At 33.2% G+C, this 15,225-nt stretch overlaps 2 protein-coding genes across 2 annotated transcripts; both read left to right on the forward strand.

Moving 5' to 3' along the window:
• Window positions 1–1,236: 1,236 nt before the first annotated feature.
• Window positions 1,237–4,793, forward strand: LOC114399755 (protein trichome birefringence-like 25). The gene is made up of 4 exons (XM_028361973.1): window positions 1,237–1,343; window positions 1,504–1,833; window positions 2,506–2,789; window positions 3,812–4,793. Exons 2-4 carry the CDS (start codon window positions 1,548–1,550, stop codon window positions 4,565–4,567), a joined length of 1,326 nt encoding a protein of 441 aa, XP_028217774.1. The 5' UTR covers window positions 1,237–1,343; window positions 1,504–1,547; the 3' UTR covers window positions 4,568–4,793.
• Window positions 4,794–11,980: 7,187 nt separating this feature from the next.
• On the forward strand, window positions 11,981–13,644 carry LOC114399754 (hydroquinone glucosyltransferase-like). Its single transcript, XM_028361971.1, has one exon. It carries the CDS (start codon window positions 12,092–12,094, stop codon window positions 13,532–13,534), a length of 1,443 nt encoding a protein of 480 aa, XP_028217772.1. The 5' UTR covers window positions 11,981–12,091; the 3' UTR covers window positions 13,535–13,644.
• Window positions 13,645–15,225: the final 1,581 nt, after the last annotated feature.

Consider the following 15,225-nt stretch of genomic DNA (forward strand, 5'->3'; position numbering starts at 1 on the left):
GCTAAAACAAATACTACTCCGAAACTACAATCTTAATTTGACTTGGAGGCATCGGGATTGGTATTTGATTAGTAATTCTGATCCTTGTTCAGATAGTAATATAATATACGTGGACCTAAGAAGATTTTCAGTGTCTTATGCTATTTGAATTTCCAAGTGTTTTGACATGTGGACCTATACGTGAACTTGCCAAATTCGTAGCTTAAACCCGAAACTATGAATTATCTCTTTTTAAAGATACTGTCTTCATTTAAATTTATTAAGGAGTCTTAAGGTTCTTACGTGGGACCGTCTCTAATAAGAAAGGGAAAAAGCTACGAGAATAAAGCTAGAATTAATGAAATCATTGATATAAAGCAATTCTAGACGCGATCAGGCATTCTACGACAAAATAAAGAAAAAAGATTACGACAGAATACGATACCCACAGAATCTCGTGTTTTATGCATAGGTCATTAACATATGTATCATATTTTTCTTTTCTCAGTGAATTAACATGTGTATCATATAATCTTCGTCATTTGTAAAACAAAGCCCAAAATTTGAAAGTTTGTTAATTTGAACAACAACATTGAAAATTTGACCAATACTTGGTAAGAAAACGACAATGACAATTGCAAAAACGTTCCTTCTAAGCAAACCCGAGTGTGGTTAGGGCTTAGGAGGATTTTGGTCTGTCACATAGATATTGATCGGTTTGTCTATTTATTTATTCACTTTTTACTAGAATTTCTTGGATATTATTTCAAACATTCCTTAAATATTGCTGTCGTGCTGTGATTAATTTAAAGGATAAAACTCCTTTAAAAATAAATTTTGTACAAAAGGTAAAAGATACTGTATTTATTATTTATTTAATTTGAAATACACATAATTGTGATTTGTTGAAATTTACAAATAAATACATATCTATTTGTGTATTTATAAATGAATTGGATTTATGTTAATTTAATGACTAATGCCTTAGCAGCCCAGTTTTTCACTCATAGCTACAATAGTATAGTTTAAGATGGAAGCATATGACAGCACGTGACATGGCATCGAACCCTGATGAAAGAGTAGTGAGGAATAAAAAACATCTTCATTTATTATATTGTGTACGTATAACACACATTCTCCCCTCCCTGTGGCTGGGGACTGAACACACCACAGCACAGAAGAAGTTTCACTTGGTGCCCATTTCTTTTATTATTTTACTATCCTAATAAGATTTTATATTTATATTCTCTATTATTATAGCTCTCACTCGAGCGAAAACTGTGCATATGTTGTTTAACATTTACCCAATTCAAACAGTGCCTTGTCGGCAAGTGATAGCACACAGAACAGAACAAGTGGAAGAAGTATGCAGAAAACACGTAGTAGTCCTTGAATATTATTAAAATGCTTTCTATTCACAGTTACTTTACTTGGTAACACTTGATAGGACCGTGACCGTGTTCGTTCGGTTTGCTTTGAGAAAGTGATAGCTAACTAACTCACGCCAGCCTCTTTTATTTTCAGAGATATTCGTTTCTTGGGAGTGAGGAGTGACACACACGAACGAGATGGTGAAGGAAACCAAGTCTGATTTGAATCCATTGTTCGCGCAGAAGCACAGCCATCATCATGTTCATGTGTTCCTTAAGTTGGCAGTGTCGTGTCTCTTGGTGGGTCTCGCCATTCGCCTCCTCTTCTTCACCGATTCATTCAGCTTGTCATCTGCGGTGCATAATCCTCCTCCTCTTGCAGCTAACGCAATAGTACAGTTACCCATTCTTTCTTTTCCCTCTCCGCCCCCTCCTTCTCCTTCTCTTCATTTTCCGCCAAACCAGACCCAAACCTCTCCCCGAGGTAACACAAATTTCATGTCTATGTACTGTAGTAGAATATATAGTTCATCTGCAACACATGCACGGTCTGCAAAATGTGTTTTGGATCCTTTTAGTACAAAACGACATACATGATTTATCTTCTATCTTTCTTACTCTATTTGGAATTTGGACGATATCATTATGACTTGTGACTTGTGAGCATAAAACTCTCTCTCTCTCTTTCTCACAGATGATCCACATGTTAAGTGGGTTTGGATTTTAATGCTTCATACACGTTTACCATTGAAAAAATACAATAGAAAAGAGACTTCTACTTCTTTCTTCTGATTCCTTTTCGAGATTTCAGCTGTTTGGAACCCTTTAGATCTTTCAGTTCTGCATGCCGTGGTTTTTGTCACGGAATGTGCCAATTCTGAAGCTTTTTAGTTTCTAGATTTTGGAAATTTGTTTTCTTCTCAGTTAATCTTTAAATAAGTATTTAATTTCCCTGCTATCTTTCAAATTACTGATCAGAACAATAATGGGGCATAATTTAAGCACATGGATCATGGTATTTTTTTTTCATATACATTTTTTTTTTAATTTATAAGCTGGAATAAGGTTCTTTCTTCCTTTGTATTGAGAAGCCACAATACTAAATCTATGATAAATATGTTGATGCAAAGTTGATAAATTCCTTTGAAATATTTAGATGCAGAGAAGTGTGATCTTTTTGTGGGAGATTGGGTGCCGGACCCAAATGGTCCAATGTACACTAATGAGAGCTGCCGTGTGATTGAAGATCATCAAAACTGCATGAGGAATGGACGTCCTGATTCGGGGTACCTTTATTGGAGGTGGAACCCAAGGGGTTGTCAATTACCCAAGTTCAGTCCAAAGAAATTCCTTGACATGATGAGGGATAAATCATGGGCCTTTATTGGTGATTCCATCTCTCGCAACCATGTGCAATCTTTACTTTGCATTCTTTCCCAGGTACACTTAGTTTCTTCTGCTAACCAATTGCAAATTTCTCATGCTTGGCCTTTTGGTTTTTACTTAGAAAGTAGACAACTTGTTCTCTCGTCTCTGTTCTAACTTTCTTTTGGTAGAACTTATCAGTAGTTTTCTTAATTCTTGGTCCCTCTGAGTGACATGCGATGGTTTCATTTTACTAGTAATACTTTGTTTTCAATTGCTTTTTACTCATCTTTGGACACACTCATGTTTTCCTCTTGGTTGGCTTGTCTAATCATAAGAAATTTATATGATAACATGTTTCCTGTTTTTATTTTCCCTTTTGTATTTTACAATAAAAGCCAAGTGCCCAAAAGTGTTAGAAATGGGGCCAGTGAATGCCATACCGGGTCTAGTTCATGTGATATTGTGATTTGGTCTAATTAGTTGCATAGATTGTTGGTGTAGTTTCTAGCCCATTGATCATGAACAAAGGTTACAGCTAATAAGTAATCATTTGAAAGAGTTGTTCAAATTTTGATTTATGAGAAACAAGGTTCAACAGCTTGCACTGCAATGTGCTTTTGAGGATAGTGATATGTCGTTGTTAATAAAGCTGCAGAAGTAGGATTGTGGAAAACAGCTTGTGTTTGTATGGTTGGTCCACTGCTTCCATGATAGTTTGGTGTCTTTTTTCAAACAACTCTACCTACCTGAATGTGGAAATACTTGTAAACACACCACTAACCAGATCTTCAAGATTAATTTTGTGATCATTGATCATTAGCGTGAAAACCACATTTTGTGTGGGAGAATTAAACTTTTACCAACCATGAATGGAACATTTAATTTGTGGAACCAGTGTAAACACCAGGTGTGTTTCAAAAAATATCCATTACTCCATACATATATGTATTCTAGTCTAAACTTCATATTCAACAACTTAAACATTTTCTTGTTGAATTGATTTTGCTGCTTCAATTGCTTCTTTCACAGGTATTTAGGGGCATTAGAATTGTGGCATTGTAGTTGTAGATTTGTCTAATGATTGTGTGGTGCAGGTGGAAGCAGCTGATGAGGTGTACCATGATGAGGAATATAGATCAAAGATATGGAAGTTCCCTTCCCACAACTTCACACTCTCAGTGATATGGGCTCCTTTCCTTATCAAAGCAGATATCTTTGAGGACATGAATGGAGTTTCCTCTTCAGAAATACAGCTTTATCTGGACACTCTGGACGACAAATGGACCAACCAATACAAGAATTTTGACTATGTTGTAATCGCAGGTGGCAAATGGTTTCTCAAGACAGCAATATACCATGAAAACAACACTTTAACAGGCTGCCACAACTGCCATGGAAAGAATTTAACCGAGGTGGGATTCGAACACGCGTACCGCAAAGCATTGCAGCAGGTTTTTGACTTCATGACACACTCAGAACACAAAGCGGTTGTCTTCTTCAGAACCACCACACCAGACCACTTTGAGAATGGGGAATGGTTCAGCGGAGGGTACTGCAATAGGACAGTGCCCTTCAAAGAGGACCAGGTAGAAGTGAGTTATGTTGATTCCATCATCAGAGGCATTGAACTTGAAGAGTTTCACAAGACTAAGAATTCAAGTGCCAACAACTTGAAACTTTTGGACACAACTGGGCTCTCACTGTTGAGGCCCGATGGGCATCCAGGTCCATATCGCCAGTTCCATCCAAAGCCCAATGCGAAGAAGGTCCAGAATGATTGCCTGCACTGGTGTCTGCCAGGCCCAATTGATTCCTGGAACGACATAGTTTTGCAAATGCTGACAATGTGATGGCTTATCAAATTCGCTACTTTCTTCTTATCAGTTGAATAGGATTACCAAACACTACGGCGATGTGAAATTAGGATTAAACAGAATTGAAGAGAATCAAATAACATTTACATTATGTGCAAGATAAGCACAAGGGTATAATAATATAAGGACTAATTAAGGAGGGGTGGTCTGGTCATGGATTAGATTGAATGGGTTTTGAATAGATAACTGATATTTTAGTTAATTTGTGCCATACATAAGATAAATAAATGTTTATTTATATAATAAATAACTAATTTTTAATTCGTAATTTGTATTATAATGAAATTTTTTAATAATTATTTCTTATTATGATATAATATATTGTTAATTTATTTTAAAATATTGAAATTTAATTTAAAAATAATGATTAAAATGATAAATTGAAAAACAGAACAGTCTTAAAGAAATTTTTAAAAATGTTATCATTTAACAAAAAAATTAATCAGACAATTATTTTAATTTATATGGAAAATTATTTAATTCGCCATTTTCGTTTAAAATTGAAATTCGATAATTTGTATTGGATTAATTTTTTGTTTTAGTCATATTTTTTTAAAAGAAAGTATTAAACAAATAATAAAAAAATTGAAAAATATCAAAATATTTAATTTAGAAATCATGGACATGAAACAAAAACGAAATCCATAGGGACATGAAACAGTTTTGATGAATAAATGGTGGAACATTGTGTCTCTTTCTCCTGAGGCAAACATTGTTGCTGACTTGACTTCTTAGCAGGATGGGGCTCCTTCCTTCAGGTATGAGTCCTGTTTGGCATTTGAATCTCTTGCACCTCTCAATTACCCTCTTTCCTTTCAGACATTATAACTTTCTGCCGTTGCGTCTCCGTCATTGATTTCTTCCATTGTGAAAAATTTTCAGATCTAGGTGGCTTTTTTGGGATGGTGAACCCCTTCAATAACGCAAAGGAAGGAGGGCATTTAAAGGCTTGTCGTCGTCACTCAGATAAGTCATTAAGGGTAATTTGGTCTTTACAAAATTTCTTGGGAGGTGTAGGATTCAAATTGGGAAGTGCAGGATACAAATGTCCTCCTGTTAGTAGCAAAGTTCAAGCCCATTTCTGCAAACGGGGTTTCCCACAGTCCATCTCCAACAATCATACACTATCAGCCCAAAAAACATTAGCTTGATGGATATCCCTCTTCACTTTATTTTTTTTTCTTTCATTTATAAATTCCTTCTATTCATTCAGAGCGCGTTTGTTCTCAAATATATTTATTAAGTGCATGCTTGTTTTTAAGGTGAAAAAATATTTTTAAGAGAAAAGTAATTTTATCAAAGGATTAAATTTTTTTTTTTACTTTTATTTTGTTTTTATTCATTTTATTAGAACGCATGTACAATATTTTTAACTTCAATTTAAACATGCACTAAGATTATTATTTTAAAATTGTAAAATCTTTAATTGATAATAAATTAAAATCAACACTTTTCATATCTTTTATGTTGATTTCCTCTACAAGTCTAAGATCTAATCTTTATTTAAAAGAATTAAAATCAAAACAGATAACTTTTTTAACTCACTGTTATTTTTATGAGCAATATTAATTAATAATATTCTTAGTGAAAAGATTCAAACCTGTAATCTCTTCTCACTTTTCTTCTTCATCAATTCCCACCAACTAGATCAACCTCATAACTTATTTTAAAGTCGTAGTGTACTCGTGTCATGACATGCAAAATGTTTGTGTCCAGATATTTTTTACTCTATGTCCTGACATTAAAACTCAACATATAACAAAAGTCACACACTCAACTTTGAAGTGATGATATGGAAAAAAAATATGTTATGGTATATACTTGATCCTTGACTTTATTTTTGTATATTTTTTTTTGGATTTATCTTAATTCCTTTTTATAAGTATAAAATTTTAAAGCCAAACTAATTTGCTATAAAATAAAAAAGTAGCATGATTAATTAAATTGATTTTTCCTTCCGATATATTTCAAATTAAAAACAGCCCTCCATATTTTTTGTTTTCTTTTCTGAAAGGTGAGATATGATATATTATATTATTTGTAAGAGATAAAAGCATCCAATCTTGGTGGTTTACCATCCAGCGATGCATACAAGTGATACAACATCATGAAATGGAAAAGATAACTTTATGCTACATAAAAAGCAGCACTATTACTTTTCCTGCCAACATGTGTTAATGAGCATTATGTAAAAGATAACTGACAAGGTGTATATATATTTTAGTCACCAACTATTGTTCCATGCCCAACTTTTCCATTCTTGCAGCAGCAGTGAACAATCTGATTCTAATTCAGCAGCAATTAAGTTCAAACCTCTAAAAAGAATTTATAAGATTGACTAAGGGTAAAGAAAAAAAAAGATTATATTTTTAAATTTTTTATTAACAAAAAATAACAATTATATAATAATTAATATTTGTCACTGATAAAAAAAAAGTTGAGATTTTTAAGAATATTTTTAATAAAAATTTCTTAAATGAAATTTTTAAGTTACTTTTTTGTGATTCTCATATTATTATTTTTTATCCTAATATATTATGTTACTTTAAGAAATTTATATATAATGATAAAAAAATTCTAAAATATTTCAAAAAACTCATATTTTTATTTTTACTTAATTATTTGTTAACACTACAAAATAATTTATTGTAATTTTTTCACAAAAGATAATTTTCTTTTATCAAGTAGATTTGTTCCAACTGAAAAAGAATCGGTAAGGAGTAAGGACCATTGGAGTTTAGAGAGCTAATGCTTCTGCAACATTCTGGGATAAAAGCTTGGAGGCAGCTGCAACAAATTACCCGTTATCTCTCATTAGTCATTACTAATATAGTTTTAACATGAGCAGCTGTGGAAAGAGTCCAATAAACGAAACATCAGTAGCAGCAGATGCAACTGAACAACGTAATCGAACTAAATTTGCGTAATTTCTACAAAGTTTGAAAACAATAATTTCCCTTTAATTTATTGAACACCCATTGGTTTCTTTACCAGTCCAAACTATTGCCCAAATAAAGTCAAAATGCGCCACAGCAATCCAATGGTCATTCCAGATTTAAGAATAATTTGCAACCATTAATTAAAATTTGAAATCAAAGACGCTTCAATATGAATGGGTTGAGGAGAAACGAACCAAATTAATGCTTCTAACGATTTTACAAGTAAGAATTGCATGTACGATGAATGATGATTTCCTCTTCCTCACCGCATACAACATCCGATCCAGAAGGGTACGAAGGAGTTGTCCATCCACTAGATCATTAATCAACCATGGCTGTTAATTAGTTAAGAAATTCACCTAACAAGTTTGATTCTTTGTACCTTGCATTGTTTAACGTTATTTTATTTTATGAAGAATTTTTAATATAAATCTGACAATATTTTTAAAAAACACAAATAATATTAATTACACACACATAATTATTATCAAATAAACATTTCAATTTTTTTTAATATCATAAAAGTGGACTAAGCTAAGACAAGATGTGCAATTGCAGAGCAACAGAAAGTTTGATACAGAAAGACTTGGCCGCATGACAGTGCAATTGATAAAATGAAAACAACCAACAAAAACTGAATCAGGCTGCAAGAAATGAAGAAAATACAATTCACAAAATGAAAACAGCCAACAAATACATGCGAAAAAAATAGTTGGAAAAAGTATTGAAACGAGTGAAGAAAAAACATATCAATATAATGAATGAGAAAATAGTAAAGGAAAATCATTCAATTGAAAAAAAAATGTAAATGAGCCAAACAAATAAGTAAAAAAGTGATGCAAATGGGATAAAGAAATAGGAAGAAAAAAACTTCAAATTAGCGAAAAAAAATACAAATAGACGTAAAAATGACAAATAAAAAGCGATCATTAAAATTGGAACAAAAAATAAGCGGATCGAAAAAATTAAAATCATACAAATGAATAATAGAAAAGGGCGAAAAAATAGGTATTAAGATAATCTCTCAATTATCATATACGTAGACATTGATAAAATATTTATATAAAAATACTTTTTGTTATTTTTATTTTATTTTGTAGACTATAAAAGTACAATATTTATTATTATTATTCTAATAATAATATAAGACATTATAAATAGTATAATACATATTAATTTAATATTTCATATATTATATAATATTATTTATTCAATCCTAATTCAATTACAATTAAAATAATTAATCGTAAAGTAGTAGTATCTTTATCCATTCAATTCAACAACAGTTTCTCTGATTCTAAAAATATTGTTGTTACCTACACGTTATAATGATGAAAGAATGATGCGAAAGCAGTTTAGCGAAAAGCTTCCTATACGATGAATATTATCCTTTGTATGGGTTCACAATTAAAGATGGCAGGGAAAATAATTGGATTGTAAAGTTTCCAAAGAAAACAAGTAATAATTATCAATTATAAAAGGCATTTAGTGGATTTGAATTTGATATCGGGTCGCTGTCAAATTATAAAATACCATCATAGATCGTGTTAAGTGTTGAAATGCATAAAATGAATGATGAGTGATGCCACGAATGTCATGTATCACTAACAGAAAAAGAAAAAACAAAGAAAAATATATATTTAAAAATAATGAGGTTAGTCGTTAAATTTACTTTTATGGCTATAATTTTTTTTAATATAAATAGTGGGATACTGTATTCGTTTATATTTTATATGCATAACGATAGGTCAATTTATTTATTTTATCAGACTAGAGGTCAGTATGTTAAAAGAAAAAAAACTATCTATTAATTATGTTGAACTTTACAGACAACTATTAAATTAATTAGAAGCTTTTAATAAAGTCTTACTAATTTCACCAATAAAAATAATTTAATAATAGTTAAAAATATTAAAATAAAATATAGAAACATTTAAAATTTTAATTTTGAAAATTCTTAAAATTTAGTTTGATAGAAGAGTATTTTATTGAGAATATCTAAACATCTCGTTATATCTCATATTATTTTAATATAAAATTGTGTAAGATATGAATAATAATAATAATTTTGTACATAATTTGTCTTTATACATGATGATAAAAATGTTTTCAGTCTTCTAATATAAAACTAAACGATGAAAAAGATAACGAGACTGACCTTTTTCGCCTTTTCTTGTTTCGATGATTTTATGAAAACAAACACCTACTTTCAAACTAGTAACAGAGATAAGCTACTTACGGAACTCCTTCCTTAAGCGTCTAGGTACTTATTTGGATGAACTTGACAAAATTAAATTTTTAACATTAATTTTAGTTAATATAGAATTTTGAATATCTAACATAAAATTACTTCAATTAAGAATCAATAGTATATCCATAACCAACTCTAAATTTGTTCTAACATTAAATCAAACACACGCTAACTGTATTTTCATTCACCATTTCACTGAAACCACATTTAAATTTTTGAGTCGCAAACTTATGTTGAAATGAGATATGAGCAGTGTAGCTTTTGCTTGATTTTCCAATTTGCAACTAGAAACGTAATTGGAATGAGAACTTTGCAATGCACAATTCTAGCTGATTGCATACAGGCAGTCATATGGACGTGCATGTGCAAAGCCAAAGGCAACGCGTGAATATTTATTTTTAAGTGAAGAGACATTTTAAACCAAAATATTGAAAAAAGTACATGTTCTTTTTTTTAAAATAAAATGTATTTTTTGTTTCCTTCCGCCCGCCCCTAATAATTAAATTTTCCCAGCAAAAGAAGACAAGTCTTGGCGGTATTTGGAAGATAAGAAGCATCCAAGAAACTAGCCAAAGCCAATGCAATGACGCATCTGGTCTTCTTTCCTGCCGCTAAAATCAACCGCAAATTTATGTTCACGTTAATTCTTTTAATTTTTGTTTCGCTTTTACCTTGCATATTGGAACCAATTAATAAATTTTTGTCTCAAAGGATGTAAATCAAAATTACTTTCCAATGATACTCTAACCAATTCAACTGATGTTAACATGGTTATGATTCATTTTAATCATACATGTGTAATTATGGAATCGACACATATTTTAATTTAAAACTTTAAAATTTAAGTTTGTGAGAATTTTATTTTCATTTATATAATGTTTAATTTTTTTATTTGATGTGAAATTTCATGTTATACTATTTAATTTTTTTTTAAGAGACCAATCTTATTTGATAGTACATAAAAAAAACTATAGAAAACACGTGTACCCATGAAAAACCAAACGACTATTAATTTGAATCTATAGTGTGCGAGGCCAAACTTATTTCTATAGAACTCAAAACAAGATGTGAGAAAGAGTCCCACTACAAAAACCTATAATAAAATTAGCATGAGAGGCGAATAAATCTGCAACGGGGGTTATCTCCTTTGTAAAAGTGACCAACTAAAAAAAACATATTGTATAATGATTTTTATACAATTAATTCACCTATTTCAATTCTAATATATATTCCATGGGATTAAATTTCATTCTTTAAACACTTAAACCGTAGAGTTACATTCCAGCCATAATTTTATTCAATTCATCTTGGCTGCTGTTTCAATAGCCAATATAGCTCCCATCAATCAGCCCAACCATTTTTTTTTCATGATAAAGTTATCACAAATGTTTTGATAATTTCATTACAACTAACTAATGATGGAAATATAACTTCTGATTAGGTGCTTATTGAAAATTTATAACTTAGTCAACATCAAATTTAAGTTAGGATGAACTAATTATTTAATAAGTCAAGTCTTTAAATTTTAAAACTTTTGATCTGAATGTAAGTTTCCAGCAGTTACTCTGTTTAGAGTTTTTTTTTTCGCGTATGTAAATTCTTTTATGAGAATTGTTAGCCACATATTCTCTATCTAACTCATTTTAACACACTAATATAATATGAACAATTTGATAAATATATAAACACATATACTAATTTATATTTTGATTTTTATACTTACTAATATGACTATATACTATTATATTAAATATATATATATATATATAGTATTTATTATTTAATGTTATTGGGTACTCAAATTTTACTAACAATATATTAATTATTATATGTTTTGACTGCATTATTATATTTATTAAATATATTTGATAAATACAATAAATGCTTTAATACATTAATTTTTTTTATTGTTCAGTAGAATAAGTTAATAAAAAAAAGAAAATAAAATTTTTGTATAAGTGTCATATTTTTATCTTTTTGATTTTAATTTAAATATTTATCTTTTCTCCAATCAAAGAAGCCTTAAGATGCATTGATTCAGAAAGTGAAACACACAAGACTTAAGAAATGGCAGAAAGATGATAGCAGTTTGTCTTGACATTGAAAGAGCAAAAAGAAAAATAAAAATGTTGATCACATAAGGCTTACGTTGGAATTGACATCATGGATCCCCAGGCATAAATTGCGAAATTCGCCCGCAGTGATCGCTTTCCTTCTAGATAAGATCCATTAAATGTTGTTTCTACTTGCTCCCACCTGCACCATTATTAAAGAGAGACTCTCTCCTATCGTTCCTTCATCATCACAAATATGGAAGAAGAAGCTCCTCCAGTGCCACCTGCACCGCCCATAGTGGCCATGCTGCCATCCCCTGGCATGGGCCACCTAATCCCAATGATCGAGTTCGCCAAGCGAGCGGTGCGCTACCATAACCTGGCCGTCACCTTCGTCATCCCCACTGACGGCCCACCTTCTAAAGCCCAAAAGGCCGTCTTCCAGGCCCTCCCGGACTCCATTTCCCACACCTTCCTCCCTCCGGTCAATCTCTCCGACTTTCCACCGGGCACCAAAATTGAAACCCTGATCTCCCACACCGTCCTCCTCTCCCTCCCTTCCCTCCGCCAAGCCTTCCACTCCCTCTCCTCCACATACACCCTCGCCGCCGTCGTCGTCGACCTCTTCGCCACCGACGCCTTCGACGTCGCCGCCGAATTCAATGCCTCCCCCTACGTCTTCTACCCCTCCACAGCCACCGTCCTCTCCATCGCCCTCCACCTCCCCACCCTCGACAAGCAGGTCCAGTGCGAGTTCCGAGACCTCCCGGAACCGGTCACCATCCCCGGTTGCATTCCTCTTCCCGTCAAGGACTTTCTAGACCCGGTTCTGGAGCGCACCAACGAGGCCTACAAGTGGGTCCTACACCACTCCAAGCGCTACCGAGAAGCCGAGGGAATCATCGAGAACAGCTTCGCCGAACTCGAACCGGGCGCCTGGAACGAGCTGCAGAGGGAACAACCGGGACGGCCTCCGGTTTATGCGGTCGGGCCGCTTGTGAGAATGGAACCCGGTCCCGCCGACTCCGAGTGCTTGAGGTGGTTGGACGAGCAGCCACGTGGCAGCGTGTTGTTTGTTTCCTTCGGAAGCGGTGGGACCCTCTCCAGCGCCCAGATCAACGAACTGGCTCTCGGGTTGGAAAATAGCCAGCAACGGTTCTTGTGGGTGGTGAAGAGCCCAAACGATGCAATAGCCAACGCGACTTACTTCAACGCGGAGAGCCACGAGGATCCCTTGCAGTTCTTACCAGAAGGGTTCGTGGAGAGAACAAAAGGAAGGGGCTTTTTGGTTAAGTCATGGGCTCCGCAGCCACAGGTTCTGGCCCATCAATCAACGGGAGGATTCTTGAGCCATTGCGGCTGGAACTCTATACTGGAGAGCGTGGTGAACGGCGTGCCTTTAATAGCCTGGCCTCTGTTCGCGGAGCAGAGGACCAACGCGTTTATGCTCATGCATGAAGTCAAGGTGGCGCTGAGGCCCAAAGTTGCCGAGGACACTGGACTTGTCCAGAGCCAGGAAATAGCCAGCGTTGTCAAGTGCCTCATGGAAGGCCATGAAGGGAAGAAGCTTCGTTACCGAATCAAGGATCTCAAGGAGGCTGCGGCTAAGGCTCTCTCTCCAAATGGTTCCTCCACCGACCATATCTCCAATTTGGTTCTCAAGTGGACCAACAAAACCACCATCTCTACTAGTGGCTAGCTTTTATTTTTCTTCTTCTTCTTCCTGTAATTTTATTATCTGCACTTATAAAATGTCGCTTTATGTATTTATTTTATCTGGGATGATGATAAAGGTTTGGTTTGGTTCCATCTTTGTGTTTCTTTACCCTGAACCCAAAAGAGTAAATCCACGTGGGGTTTGTTTCACATCCCGATGATAACGACCACGGATACTGGCCAAAAAGACCAGGGACCCATGGGACACAAAATTCGTAGCACCTCGATGTGAGAGTGAGTGACTCTCCAAAGCCAGAAAAAGTATAACTGGCTAGCATTACACTTACACTACACATTGGCACTTGGCATCAGTACGTTCCCAATGTGTCCCAACATCACTCCGTCACCCTCACATTAATGTGGAATTTCAAACTCGCTTTCAACCTAAAATTACTAAGTTCTATTGCTAGCTAGCTAATTAATGTGAATTTCTCCAGTTTGGTAAGTGCCTTCAACCAGAATCAATCATCAACCATCATTCAAAGTATAAGATTGATTGAATGATTAAAAAATTATAAATTAATAATTAATGTTTATCAATCAAAAAATATCATCAAAGATCAAGTAGTTTTTAGTTGCAGAATGAGTGGCAGAATTTGCTTTATACGCGGTCTAAAATTTATGAAATTCTTGTAGAGATGCTAAATAGTATGCTTGCTCTCTCACGTCCCAAGCGGATGGCATTTTGCTTGGTGAGCCACCCCCATATGGTGCTCTCACCATCTTTATCTCATGTACCTCCTATTCCACTTTTTTGGATAGATACATCCTATTTCCACTTTAATTATACCTTTGCCTCTTCAAAATGAAAAAAATATATATCTTTATTTTCATTTTGGCATTTTCCCTTTCTTTGGTGCTGTTTGTATCATTGAAAAATGTATCCAAATGAATTCAACCACAAGTTTTACAATAAACCTTTTGTAAAAAGAAAAAAAGTTTTACAATAAACCTTGCTCTTGAAATGGAAAATTCAATTTGATATAAAAACAAATTGGTACTTAAATGTTATAGAATAGCATTATCATCCTTTTAGGATAGAATTGAGTTTCTTATTTGCACCAGCAGATACTACTTACTAAGACGCTTTACTCTTCTTTTTTTTTTTTTGGTACGGCCTTTCTTTTATTTGTAAAAAAAGAGGAAAACTGACCACAAAAAGATCTGAGAATCTTAAATGCTAGTATATGCCTTTTATATACTGGCTTGAATACTTTTTCTTCCTTAAAATGATTGATGTTTTAGTTTTTTTATATTAAAATTATTTATATTTTACAATTCTAAGTTTCATTATTTATTTTTCATCTATAGTTCTATACTCCTGTTTAAAATAATTAGGTTTCATTTTTACAATAAATATTGCACTTACAATCTATTTAAAAACTAATTACATTAGCATTTTATAATTATTAAATGTTTGTTAGTCTATAATTCTATATACAATTAACCTTACAAAGTCATGTTCTTAGAACGGGGGAGTATTTGAAAGAATGTAACATAACTGAAATTTTAAATTATACAGTTTTTTTTTTAAAAAAAAGACTTCTGTAATAGTTAGTGAAATATTTTTTCTCTCTAATTACAAGCACTATAAAAATTTCAATCATGGCTCGTCAAAACTAAATTATAATGTAAAAAAAGGTGATACTCAATTATCAATTTAGAATGCTCCGT

This window comes from Glycine soja, chromosome 19 (assembly GCF_004193775.1).
Source record: "Glycine soja cultivar W05 chromosome 19, ASM419377v2, whole genome shotgun sequence".
Taxonomy (NCBI): domain Eukaryota; kingdom Viridiplantae; phylum Streptophyta; class Magnoliopsida; order Fabales; family Fabaceae; genus Glycine; species Glycine soja.

Coding starts and splice junctions, on each gene's coding strand:
- LOC114399755 (XM_028361973.1), top strand. CDS start 1,548: ATGGTGAAGGAAACCAAGTCTGATTTGAATCCATTGTTCGCGCAGAAG. Junction 1,834..2,505: donor GACCCAAACCTCTCCCCGAG/GTAACACAAATT, acceptor TGAAATATTTAG/ATGCAGAGAAGTGTGATCTT. Junction 2,790..3,811: donor TACTTTGCATTCTTTCCCAG/GTACACTTAGTT, acceptor TGTGTGGTGCAG/GTGGAAGCAGCTGATGAGGT.
- LOC114399754 (XM_028361971.1), top strand. CDS start 12,092: ATGGAAGAAGAAGCTCCTCCAGTGCCACCTGCACCGCCCATAGTGGCC.